The sequence below is a fragment of the Silene latifolia genome, chromosome 6 (genome assembly GCF_048544455.1).
Source record: "Silene latifolia isolate original U9 population chromosome 6, ASM4854445v1, whole genome shotgun sequence".
Taxonomy (NCBI): Eukaryota; Viridiplantae; Streptophyta; class Magnoliopsida; order Caryophyllales; family Caryophyllaceae; genus Silene; species Silene latifolia.
In genome coordinates, this window is record NC_133531.1 from 21,657,514 (window position 1) to 21,672,004 (window position 14,491).

A 14,491-nucleotide genomic window follows, 5' to 3' on the forward strand; every position below is an offset into this window, starting at 1 on the left:
TTGTCCGTTCTCAGTGTATCTACCATAGTATTCACCACCTCTATCAGATCTCACAATCTTAATGCGCTTACCGCATAGGTTCTCTACTTCAGCCTTAAATAATTTAAAGGCATCAAAAGCTTCATCCTTAGAATGAAGTAAGTAAAGATACATATAACGTGAGTAATCATCAATAAAGGTGATAAAATATTTTGGATCATTAGCGTTCATGTCCGGACAACAAATATCCGTATGTATGATTTCTAATAGGCTAGAACTTTTCTTTGCACCTTTCTTAGACATGTTAGTTTGCTTACCCTTAATGCAACTAACACAAGTATCAAAATCAGTGAAGTCTAAAGTATCAAGTACTCCATCTTTTACTAATCTTTTTACCCTCTCAATGGAGATATGTCCCAATCTCCGGTGCCACAAAATAGAGGAATTCTCATTCATAATACAACGTTTTAAACCAGCATTGACATGCATAGAATTATGAGTAATATTATTTTGCAGTTCAAGACGATATAAATTATCAGACAAAATACCATAACCAATAATTTCAAAATTTCTGAGAATACTGAATCCAGAGTCTGAAAAATTAAAGGTAAAACCCAAAGGTACAAGTCTTGATACTGAAATCAAATTTCTAGAGAAATTTGGAACGTAAAATGTCTTTTCCAAATGCAAAATAAAACCACTACTTAATATTAAGTTGCATGTCCTAATGGCCTCCACATGTAAACTAATCTGGTTTCCTGAATAGATTGAAAGTTCAATGGCCACTGGTTTCCTTAGGTTTGTCATACCCTGCAAGGTATTCGAAACATGGATTGTAGTTCCAGAATCAATCCACCATGTATTATGATTAACATTAACCATATTAGATTCATAACAAACAAACGCATGAAAATTACCTTTCTTCTTTAGCCAAGCCTTAAACTTAATGCAGTCTATCTTCATGTGTCCCTTCTTTTTACAGAAGAAACACGTAGACTCCTTCTTAATGGCTGGCTCAGCTGAAATCTTTCCTTTTCCCTTATCTTTAGTGTGACCCTTTTGCCGCTTTGAAAAAGAAGCAACAGTAAGGTTCACCTTTTCACCTTCCTCCATTAACAGTCTGCCCTCCTCTTGAACACACATGGCCATAAGTTCATTAATTGACCATTTATCCTTATGTGTGTTGTAAGAGATCTTAAAAGGAGCATATTTTGGAGGAAGAGTGCATAAAATAAAGTGCACAAGGAAAGTGTCAGACATGGTAACTTCCAAAGTCTTAAGTTGGGCTGCAATATCCCTCATGCGCATGATATAATCACGCACACCTTTAGTCTCGGTGAGCCTCAAAGATGAAAACTGCATTATTAAGGTACAAGCAAGAGCTTTATCAGAAGTTGCAAACTGCTCATCGATGGCCTTAATTAGATCTTTAACTTTAGTATCTTTGATCGATGAGAACCACGAATACTAGCACACATTCTGGTCTTTATGAACATAATGGAGAGACGATTAGATTTCTCCCACTTTTCATAAAGATCAATTGCTTCTTTAGTGCTTTCTTTAGTTACGGTGGTTCGTCTTTCCGAATAGCATAATCAATATCTAACTATCCCAACTGTAGTAGCATTCTCTCTTTCCAGACCTTATAGTTATCACCATTCAATTCAGGAATGTCAAATTTAATATCAGTAGAACTCCCAGGTAAAATTGCTGCAAATATAATAAATAACATGCTTATTACAAAAATTGAGACTTAAAATTTATCATGTTTTACCAATGTAAACCATGCTCAGATATGAAATCTAGCGACATAAAACTTGTCTGTGGGCTAAAGCTCTACTCAATTAGATATATATAAATTTTAACTTTATGACAATACTATCAAACCATATACATCTCTTAACTCATGTGGGTAGATTAAGAAACAAGATTCAATATATCATCCTAATTAGTCATACAAATACATACAACAAGATTCCTGTGGGTAAGTCTCATTATAATACATACGACTAATCACAAATAATGTCTAGTTTCCACATGTGATTCCAAAATAAAATTTTAATTAATTAGAGATGCTGTGGCTATTCCCTAACTAATAAAATTTTGAATCACTCGACATTGAACTTTAACTTTAATCTATATAATCAACTTTATCTACATAGAAAAAGTATGACCAGAAAAACTTAATTGGTCTTCAACGATAGTTGTCAAAATACGGAGTAATTATCGATGCGCACTAACAAATGGAATAATACGCTACATTGAATAACATATGCAGGGGCAAGGAACCCATATACCGATGCAACCAACAATTAAATAAACAAACAAGGTGCTAGATGGCATACTGCATGTTCTCATAAACATCACGTGAATTCTTATATAGGCAATTCATTATCTTCACGACTTTCCAAAACCGAGTATAACGTAGATGACTACAACAAAGTTATGAAGGTTTAAAACGCATAAATTTTCCAGATTTCATATAATAGAGCGATCAAGATTCAATTATAATCCCAAAATAAATCTAGATCGCATACAAAGGCAGAACGAAAATTTAGTTTTTCATATTCAAGCAAGACAGAGGCGATTACTCGCTCTGATACCAACTGTAAGTTTTATAGTCTAAAATTAACATGTTCTAATCTCATAATGAACATGTATAAACTGAATGTGGAAGCAATAAAAGAGATCGATTACTTACCTCCAACCATTGCTTGAAATATTTGATTCGTCTTAATAAATAACCCAATTCCTTATGCCCCAAATCTGACTTGGCTTCCAAACCCTCAGCCTCACAATTTAGATGTGTATTTTCTTAATGAGGTAGACTTGGTGAACCTTAATCAGGATAAATATGTTCCCCTTATATAGACTCTTGCCACCAAAGAGTCAACTGAACAGTTTCCTAAATTGTGAGTGGTAACTTATGGGAGACAATAGTGGAAACAAAATCCTAGGTAAATTCCACCATACAATGGACCATCTTAATTTCCATAAAATAACTTAATTAATATTAATATAATACTTATTTGATTTATGGAAATATCTTATATGTACATCTTCCCTAGAAGCGGTATATGGCAGAGAATCAAAATGGCACGAGTTTGTAAGTTGTGGGCGTATGGATGGGCTCATAGCAAGGTCAGTGTAGAGGCAAAGGATGAAGAGAGTCAGGAAAAATACGGTGTTGAGGCAAAATATTGCCCTTAAATATGATCTTAAATCTTGCATGTTTAATCAGTTATCTCCTATGTTATTGTATTTTATCGTTCTTTGTTAAGCAGTTGTAAATGTGATGGTTGTATTATCTTATGTAAATCAAACGGTTCATGCAAGGTTTTGGGTAAGTCGTTTTGGATGAGTCGTAATCGTCTTGTAATCCTATGGTTAATCAGACGGTTCATCCTTGGTTTTAGGTTAGTTTTATGATTAATTTACGGTAATTGTATGGTATTGTGATCAGTTGTAAACGGATTTTAATCATATGGTTAATCGTATGTTATGTTATGTATTCGGAATGCTTGTGTAATCTAATGGTATTAACTTAAAGCAAGTAGTAGATGTAGTATTAGACGTAGTATTAGTAGTAATTTTAATTTCGACTAAGGATGAATTTTGTCAAATTAGACTTCAATCAATTGGCATGTAGTAGATGTAGTATTACGACTAAACTAGATTTGTCTACAAGAAAGTCGTCAATTAATTAAAAAGACGAATTTACTAAATTGTCTAAGTTTCACTAAATTGACTAAAAAATCGACTAAATTGAGTACATGTAAATCTACTCAATTGACTAACATATTGTATTCGGAATGCTTCTGTAATCTGTCTACGAATTGAGTAAATACAGTAATTCCTATGCAATTGTGAAACTGACTCAGTTTACTAATTTAAGAAGGCACCCAAACAAGCTTCCACTGAAAAATTAGACAATTTCTAAAACAAAAATAATAAGTTAGTTTCTCAAATAAAATTATAAAAATAAGAGTAACAATGAACACAATTACTAAAACAAAAACGCCCAAAATTAATCTACTGTGTATTAGGAGGTGTGTTTGTAATAACGCTTCTCCTTCGCGGCGTAGGTTGCGAAGGACCTGCCTCGTAGACTTTTAAAGCCCTCTTAACTGTCGTTTGTCTAGGCCTAGGAGCTCTACCTGTTCCTCTCCTATCAACGGGGTCTTGCAAGCCGCCTTCTCTACGTGGAGTCGCATTTCTGGCCATGTGACGTTGATTGTTTTCCTTCCGTTGTAGTCTCCTTTTCCCCCACAACCGTGTAAATTCGGAACCTGCACCATTGTTGTTGAAGGTCTGAATGCCAACCGTTGCCTCCATTTCCTTAACTCTCTTCGATGTATCTCTATCATATACGGCGAAAGCAGCATCGGATTGTAATGCGAGCCTAAATATGTAGTCGTTCCTTAATGTCACCGCAAATGAACGCTTAAGGTGTTCCAACTCAGCGAGTGTGTGGTAGCCAACATGAAGATGCTCATAGCCGCTTACCAAATCCTTTCGAAACCTACTCAAAATGTACTTATCAGGAATTAACTGCACTTTCTTCAGCAACATAGCACGGATAATATGCCTACATAATATTTCTCGAAATTCAAAACGTTGACAAGTACAATTAAACTCACCTTTACCCGTGTGAATTGTCACATTGTAGTTCTTATCCCGTGGAGCCCAAAACGGATGTTTCACCTCCTCCATTACAACAAAAAAGTGAATAACCCGATATTCAAAAAGAGAATAACCCGATATTCATATCACTATAAGCATTAGTGTGTATTAGGCCGTACACCTCTTTTTTATCCTTCGCGAACATCTTATTAGTGTAAGCTCTTTGGAAGACTTCCTCAACTATGACATTCTTATCGTACATACGCGGTTTGTTGGTGCAAGCAAAGTTCAATTTTTCTTCTTCCTCGACCTTGACTCGTAGGGCATTTTCGTAGTTGCCAAGGAAGGTGAACAAAGTTGTTTGCGGATTACAAACACAACTAAAAAGTCAATCTTATATAACTTTTATAATAATTATTAAAAAAACTTTATTTTAATAATTGTGTCAATATAATTTATGTAAACGTTGAATATGATTAAAATATTGATTTTAAATATGTTTTGCTTTTTTAAAAATGAAAAAATTAATTAAAAAAATCGTTAAAAAAAGACGTTAAAAATTATTTCTTGACCCGCATTCTGACCCTAACCCGTCTGCAATCCGTATGGCTCGACCCGTATCTGACTTAACCCGTATTCTGACCCAACCCCGGACCCGACCCGCCCAACCCGTTTGACATGTCTACTCTTTGCTTTACCCTTGTCCACCACACTACTTGGACCCTTAGTGAGAGGTCGAATAAAAAAATCCAAAGTAGCAGCATGACGTAGAGGATGTTTATTGCAATTTTTTGAATTTTATGAAGGTGATTTTGTCATTTCTTTCCCTAAAAGAAACGGCTTCCAATTTCTCTCTCTAGGATCATTTTCCTTCATATCTTATTGATGTTCTTACATAAATCCGTAAATAAAGAGGAAGTGAGCAACTAAAATTAGAAAGATGAAATCATGGCTTTAGCATTGGCTGATACTGAGTCACTCTGTATATGGTCGTTTACATACGAAAGGTAGTAAAATGAAGAGAAAGCTAGCTAAGCAATTGAAATTCAGAGTAACAAAATTGAGAGGTAAAACGACTGATGAAACTTTGACCGGCCATCAAAGCCGAAACAGTAGGTCCATTTCTTTGACAGTTGCAGAACCCTTCCATTTCTATTTCGACACCAAATTTTGTAGTACAGTCATCGAAATTTACCAATAATATTCTACAATCTCTGATTACTGAAAAATCACAAAAGATCTGACATTAATCTATCAAATTAAAGAAACACATAGAATACCGAATATACCCTTGTAACAAATCCAAGATTAATCACTAGACACTAGAAATGCATTTACAGCAGAACAATGAAACCACTGTTTAATTGAAGAAACTCCAACTACACACGGCGAAATATTCGGAATATCCTTCCGAATTCTGAGGACGACGATGATCAAAACGACATTCAATCCTTCCGAATGGTGAGGATGAGGACGATGACCAAAACTACATTCAATCTGCTAACTTGGAAACCAAGAATATGAAGAACCAACATAACCAACAACGCAGCAACCGCCACGTCTTCCCGCGAACACGAAGTCGTCCCCTTCACAGCGTCCGACACTGCTGCTGGCGGTAAAGGCCTCACTTCAACAGTCGGAGGTTTCGGCGATCTTGACTGCCTCGGACGCCTCCTTGACCGAACACCAGAAACATTAAGCCCCACACCATGGCTTGACCCGTCAAGAAACCCGTCGACACCATGGACCGAAACGACAGCGTTCTGGTAAATGTCGGGTTTGGTTAGCTTAGAAGCGTTAATGGTGAAATTAACGGCTGAGTTGTTGGTGATACGGAGGGTGGTCCCAGGGATGAGGGTCGGGAGGTGGGCCCCGGTGGGGAAGAGCTGGAGATCGGAGAAGGTGAGACGGCGAGGGATGACGTGGCTCGCCAGAGGAAGGTTGTTGTTGTTGTTGAGGTTGTCAGGGAGGAAGAGGGTGGCGGAGAGAGGGACGGCGGTGGCGGAGGTGTCGCCGGCGGCTAAGAGGTTAGCCCAGTTGCTGAAGTCAGTTGCTCCGATTATGGCGTCGATTATGGTGTTTTCTTGGGCGTGATGGTGCTGGGTTATCGGTGCGGTGGTTGGTGCGGTGGCCGTGATGGTGGTGGTTAGGAGGAAAAGGAGAGAGAAGGTGAGGAAGGTGGTGGTAGTTGTGGAAGCCATGGGAGGAGAGAGTTTGAAGGTTTCTTGAAAGTTGGTTATTTTTCTGTTATTATTGTTTGTTTGGAATTTATGTTTCTGTTATGAATGAGAACAGATGGAGGGGGTTTTATAGTGATGTGTGATTTGTGAAAAATTGATTGACGTACAGAATAATAATGTATGCAGATTTCTAAAGACGGTTTTAAGAAAGACTAATTAAAATAGGGGGTCTTAAGAAAGACTAACTAAGAAAGGCGGTCTTAATAAAAACTAACTATGAAAGACGGTTTTTAGAAAGAGTAACTATGAAAGACGGTTTTTAAAAAGAATAACTTATTCCACAGCCGAAGGAAACAACAAAATAATTACTCCAAGGACAACAACCAGTACACTTCTGTCTTGCAATCCTACATTAGAAATCTCAGATTTACATAGCCTACAGCTCCAAAACCGCTACTAATCATCACCCGGTGGACGGTGGAACCCGTCTTAAGTTTCAGCCTCCAACAGATTACATCTCAAATCCTTTCAGGAGTTCATAACTATCCTATGTCTACACTGATCCATTTGTCATACCCAACATGAACAACTTACAAAATATATAAGCATTGAAACCGCAACAGGAACAGCCTATGTGGAGGCAGGGGAAAATTTGAGAGAATTTTACTACAACATCATATAAAAACAGCAATATGCATGATATTCCTGATTCCTGCAGGGTTATGCCTCCCCTACATTAGGAATTGCTGGCCATTTTTTGTCGTCATGTTATAGATGCTCAGGTTGTGGATTATAAGGGTCGGGACTCTTAATTCGTGTTTCATAGGTGAGGACTTGTTTCGGGTGATCAGAGGTGGTGGTAGTGCTAGTTTCGCTGTTTTACTGTCTCATACAGTTAAGCGGGTATGGCTGATAATATGACTGATGTTGTTTACTTATGACAGTCTGTTAGAAAAGACCTTGATGAAAACAAGTTCATTTGACTGTTAATACAACCGGCGAGCGTTCCAAAGAACCCAAAAAATGCAACTTTCGGCGTTACATTTATGTCAGATTTCCTAGAAGATGCAAAAACAACTGCCTGAATTAGGCATAAAGAAAGAATACTGCCAGGAAATGAGTTGGTCGAAAGCTTTATTATTTTGGTTGAATTACAACACAGAAAGTCCATTTCATGTCCTTCTGAACCGGACTTCTAAAGTTACTTACTGAAAAAGTGAAAAGGAATTCCGACAATATTCAAGAACCAATTGAGACACAACATTTGAAATTCAGAGAAACAAAAATGAGTTGCAGAGTAGAATAATAAATAGACTGATGAAACTTTATTCACATAGTAAGCTAATAAGGAGTAGTACTCATATAATATAACTGATTCAGTTATAGAAATAATTGATGAACTGCTACAATATGTATCAAATATGAATAAACATCGCAACTCGACAGGCTACATCAAACTACTGCCACTGCTTGAATACACATCTCCTCTTGAGTTTTCCTTTACTGTCCCTCCAAGGGCAAGTTCGAGGCGCCATCAAAGCTGAAACAACTATCTGTCTTTGTTCAACTTCAACATTCACTTCACACCTTTCTTCAACTTCATTCACAGTTGCTGCAACATTACTTTTCCGTTTCGACACCGATTTCTGTTTTGATGTGTGAAAACTGTCAGTATGATGATGATGATTTTCCTGAAATTGTTCATCTGTTACTGCAACATACCTATCATCTTCATAAAACTCCACTGAATCTTCACTGTTTGCCTTATAATTACTTTGTACTTCATTAAAATCAGAGGCATCATCATCACCCTCATGACCATAAAACCCGACAGATGATTCGCTCTTAGCTTCTTCAAATCTACTTCGCCTCCTACGGAATTGACCAATAAAGAACCCAGAAGGACTAAACTCATTGGTATAATCATCAGAATTAGACTCGCTGTAAACTTGTTCGAATCTACGCCTCTTACGAATTTGACCAACAAAAAACCCAGAAGGACTAAACTCATTCGAATAATCAGACGAACTACCATCACTTTCACATTCCTCAAATTCCTCCTCATGGTCATGAATGTAATTAGTCTCCTCTATCTGAACTCCATAATCAGTAGAAACACCGTGATTATACTCCTTTTCGACTTCGAAACTTCTTAAGCAACTATCATCATCAAAATCGTGATCCAATATATCAAAATTATCAGACACTTCTTCTTGAACAAACTTTGAAAACCCAGTATATAGTTTGACAAGATTTCCCGAACCACAAGCCATTGTAATAATGGAAAGATGAATTGGTGATGTAAACTTACGAGTATAATATAACCAATTCAGTAATTAGAATTATTATGGAATGATTTTGTTGATGTGATTGTTTGTTTAAGAGTTTAAATACTAGAAAGAGACGGTTTGTTTACGGTATATGTTAAAAGCGTGTTTTATTTTACCATAAAACTTTCCAAAACTTCATAGATTAAGGTAACAAAGTTTAGAAAATTAGGGTTAATCTAGTCAATGTACAGCTAATTACTCAGTTGTTCCATATTACCGTTAAGAGATTTCAAGTCCCTCTTGCATTAGGAGTTTGTGAATTGTGACATTGGGTGCCTACTTTAAATGGGTAAAAAATTTAGCCCGACTAATTTTCAGCTTTTAAAGATTCTTTTTGGAATTTTTTTTTTAAAAAATGGTTGTTTTAGGCTCATGTTATAAGAACTTTACTCCAAACTAGACAATATAAAAATTAATTCCAGTAGATATATCTTTATTAATTTGAATATATAATTTCAAAACTGTCTCATTTTGTTAACTATTTTAAATTTGAAAATTATTTAAGGAAAATAAATTTTATTAACAATTGGCGGCTCAACACAAGCTTCACAAATGTAAGTTACATTAGCAAAAAAAGTTATCCTTCATCTTTAAAACATTTTTTATGTTTCAGAACTTTCTCTCCTTAAAAATATTGTAGTATCGAATACGAAATGGAGAAGTAATTGGTGCTTTATAAATGATTTTCTTAGTAAGTGTTTTATTTTGGATTATTTTATAAAATGCAATAAATTTTATATAAACAGTTTTACTCGCGAAGAATATTTTCTATAATATACTCCAAAAAAACGTTTTTTTAAACTTATTTGAATAATAAACATTAGTGGTACAATGTGCGAGACTTGTGAGGTTATAACTTATAAACTAGTTTTAGAGCCCGTGAAAATCACGGGATCGTTAATAATTTATTGTTTTAATCAGCTTAAAGATTATGGACTATGAATGTTTATCTTCCAACAAATATTTAGGCGTTATTTTAAGTTCTCTTTATTGATTGAATGAATTAGAGTGTTTAGACCGACAAAATAAAATCTCAAAGGTGTTTAAGGTAGATAAGTAGAGATATTATGATAACACAAGAGATGATAATCGTAGATAAAAATATGAGAATGTGTATAGGTAGTATAAATGAGGAGGGAGGCCAAAAATTCATCATTTAAGAAAAAAGTTAGATGTTAAATTAGTAGAATGTATTAATTATTAATAGGTATAAAGATGAGAGGAAACTAAAAAAGTTTATTACATTTACATTCTTTTGTCACATTAAAATTTGTCATTTTAGGTACCATTTAATTAAATTGTATAGATTTATTTATAGATGAGTGGATGAAATCAATGCCATGTAACTATAAAGTGATAATCCACGTCACATTAAAATTTCCATGTTACATTTAATTAAATTTGTCATTTTAAGTACCCCTTTAATTAGATTGTATAGATTATAGATTGGGTTTTAGGGCCGCCACATGAAACTTCATGGTGAAAAGAGTTGCATATTCAACTAATAAAAAGTTGCTTAAGGTAACAGTTGTTTTGATATGTGAGTATGTATCATCCTCCTGCAATTTGAAAACACAAAAATAGTAAAAAATAAGATTCTAATTAATTCAATATACAATAAAGAAAAAAAAAGTAAAAAAAATATTCTAGTTATCTATGTAAACTTTACATATCAATTTTTGGAATAAAATAGAAATTTTGATTGTTATATAATGGTGAGGGGAAAGCAAAAAGATCATCATTAATAAATAAAAGTAATAAAGTTAAATAAATAGGGTAAATTGATGACTATATTTATGACAGGGAGATAAAAAGTTTGAATCATTTTTTTTAATTTATTTTGTATGTTTGAGACTTCATATTTTTTAAAAAAATTTTACTACTAAGCATGTGACACATGATAATAAAAAATGATTTTTTTTATGACACATGGCTTAGTAAGATGACTTAGTGAAATATTTAGTCTTGTCTTTTTATAATATTGTACTTTACATACCAATTTTTTGAATAACATGGAAATTATGATTACTGTTATATAATGGTGAGGGGAAAGCAAAGAGATCATCATTAAGAAGATAATAAAGTTAAATAAATAGGGTAAATTGATAATCAAAGTTATGGGAGTGAGATAAAAGGTTTGCATCAATTTTTTTTTTTTTTACGGCGGGAGTAGTGAAATTATCAATATTAGTGCGGCAGTAGTGACAGTAACAATAATTACGGCGAGAGTAGTGAAAGTAATAATGATTACTGGCAAGTAGTGAAGTGTTATTACTATTGTTTCATTAATAAGAGCAAAATATTAATAGCGTTGTAGTGAATTTATCTCAAAATTTATTTCATCGTAATCTTAGGATATGTCATAGAAAAATCTATTAATGATAAATTTATGAGTTATGCAACTTTAAGTAATTTTATTTAATGAAAAAAAAAAATTAATGGTGAGTAAAAGTAGCCGGGCGAAGCCGGACACCAATACTACTTTGAACTAATACCAAAAACCCTAACACAATATTACAAATTACCGACACATAAGACATAATATAGAAGTATAGAACCTATCCATAAATACAATATGGACACAATAATATCTCAACAAGCAGCAGATCTCAACTCCTCAAATTATGGTCATAATCATCGCATCTTAATGTCAATCGCCAAAATAAAACTTATTATTAATCCGTCTAACCATAAGACGATTTTGTAGAAAAGTTTTATACCACCAAATCCAAATATGCAATACATATAAAATAGATTGACTAAATTCTGAAGCCCTGAGTTCTGTAATGTAAAAATGGAGTGTTTCTACTCTCCTTCATTCATCCATCCATAAAACGCATCGAAGACACTTCCCTTCAAAAAGTCACTCAAATGCTTCATTGACATCTTCTATCTTCATCTCATGTGTTACATATTCATCTAACTGCAATTTCTTATAAAACTCAAACACAAGCAAAGAATCATTAGTATTACGATTATGTGAGTCGACAATCGACACTTGAATATGGGCGTGATTCTTAGACACATTATTTCAAATCAAATTCATGACCGTCTCGATGATTTTGAGGGCCTTGTATGAAAGTTCGAAATGTTTAATAATAAGGCCACATTCAAACTCACGTTTCCTCACTGAAATGTATGATACATTGACAACCTTGATTTACTATGTACAGAAATACAGAGAATTTGATTGTCGTACACGAAAAACTTACATATCGATCCTCCCACATAGTTCAGTTCATAGACTATACAACCAGTTGTAGTGGTTGTACTACAACTGACACAATCTATAAAACATTATTAAAAGGCTAAGCCTAAAAATGCCACGTAGACAATGCCACATGGGATGAAAAAAAGCCACGTACACAATAACATTGTGTCTTGGCAAACTAATATGACATGGATTATCAATTTATTATTATATTGTATTAATTTAATTCACTTATTTCCTTTAAAAATCCATCCATATTCCATTAGCTTTAAACTTAATTAACTCGGAAAAAAACTACAATAAAAAAATACGCATTAAGTATAAGTTAATAATTTCAAGATATTTTATAAGGAGTAGTATTATATGTATTCGAAATAAAAAAACCGAATACATAAGAAATTAAGAACGAAGAAGAATAAATGAAGTTGAAAACAAAAAAAAAATTGTATTGTCACTAATTCACTAATTTTTTTTTTGAATGACACTAATTCACTATTGTTGTTACTATAACTTTGTTGTATATAGAAGATATTTTACAGAACTAATTAATCGACAAATGAGTATTAAAGATCATATAAAATATTTTCTTAGGAAAACATAAAATATATGGAAAAGAAAATATTTATTTAATTTAAGTAATTTACAAACAAATTCTGTAAAATATTTAAGTGACATTAAACACTAATAATAGAATTTTAAAAGGGTAGTAATACCATGTATTTAGTTCATTAAATTATTTCACGTAAAGGATAAGGTTTTGGAAAATATAAAATATATGGAAAAGAAAATATTTATTTAATTTAAGTAATTTACAAATAAATTTTGTAAATACTTAAGTATATTAAACACTAATAATAGAATTTTAAAAGGGTAGTAATACCATGTATTTAGTTCATAAAATTATTTCACGTAAAAGATAAGGTTTTGTAAAAAAAAAATTGCATTGTTTAGCAATATATTTAGTAAGAAAACTAAAATAATAATCAATACTATATATTAAATCCAGAAACTAAGGGACTTCAATGTAATTAAAGAAAGTTATACAAATTAATTATACTATATAGTTTTAAATCACTAGTACCGTGTGATGGACCCGATTAAGGGATCTCAATGCAAATATTATATAGTTTGGGTTAATTAAATTATATAGAAGCTTGGTAATTTTCCTAAATATTTGTGAGGGACTAAAAGATGGTCAATTTCCTTCAAATAAAATAATTAATTAAGATGGTCAATTTCAAGGAGACTAAAAGAAAGAAGATGCATGGTAATTTTCCTAAATATTTATAGAAAACTAGAAGATGGTCAATTTCCTTAAAATAAAATAATTAATTAGTATAAACATGCACACTTATGGTATTAATTATTATCATCATAAAATTATATATTCAATTTAAAATCTATGCAATTTTATTAAACTTTATAGTTTATTAGATGTATAGAGATGTTAATTATTTAACATACAAAAATATAATATATAAGTAGGTTATAAATAATTCAAGTTATATTCCATAATATATAATATTGCATAATTCTTTCGATTTGATTTAATGCATATATGTAATATATTTATATAAATATATAATCCTCTTAAAATTGCATGCCTAAGTAGCAAAAGTAATTTCGTCTGTAAATAAAAGAATTGTAGTAACATTGGATATAGTTATATTAGTAATCACTCATTTGAATAGTAAAAGTAACAATATTATCAGCGAGATTAGTGAAAGGGGTAGAAACAACAACGGGAGTAGTGAAATAATCAATATTAATGTGGCAATAGTGAAAGGGTGTTGCTCTTTCACATACGGACTTTACTCTTTTACATACTTTTTTTCATAAAGTTTCCATACTCTACCCTTTTTCTATTTCTAAACAAATTAGGTTTTTTATATATCATTTTCCCTAAAATGAAAACCTAATTCTTCTAAAACTTGAACAATAGATTACAATTCTTCAAAATTTTCAACTAATGAAGTAATACTAATTTGTTTAGCAATTATTAATTTTTTTTTTATTGTTTATTAATTATTTTGTCCTAAAACTACGGTTTATAATCAATTAATCACACTACAAATTATTCAATTATGTTGACGGCGGAAGACATTGTCACCTAGCTAATCAGCTACATTGTCTTGTTGATGTTTGTACGCTCTCTATGTCAAACAACA

General features: G+C 32.8%; 1 protein-coding gene across 1 annotated transcript; it reads right to left on the minus strand.

The window, feature by feature from the left end:
• Positions 1–539: 539 nt before the first annotated feature.
• On the minus strand, positions 540–2,754 carry LOC141658646 (uncharacterized). The gene is made up of 3 exons (XM_074465547.1): positions 2,681–2,754; positions 897–1,689; positions 540–789 (listed from the first exon to the last, which is right to left on the minus strand). The coding sequence occupies exons 2-3, from the start codon at positions 1,339–1,341 to the stop codon at positions 755–757; spliced, it is 480 nt and encodes a 159-aa protein (XP_074321648.1). The 5' UTR covers positions 1,342–1,689; positions 2,681–2,754; the 3' UTR covers positions 540–754.
• Between the last annotated feature and the right edge of the window lie 11,737 nt (positions 2,755–14,491).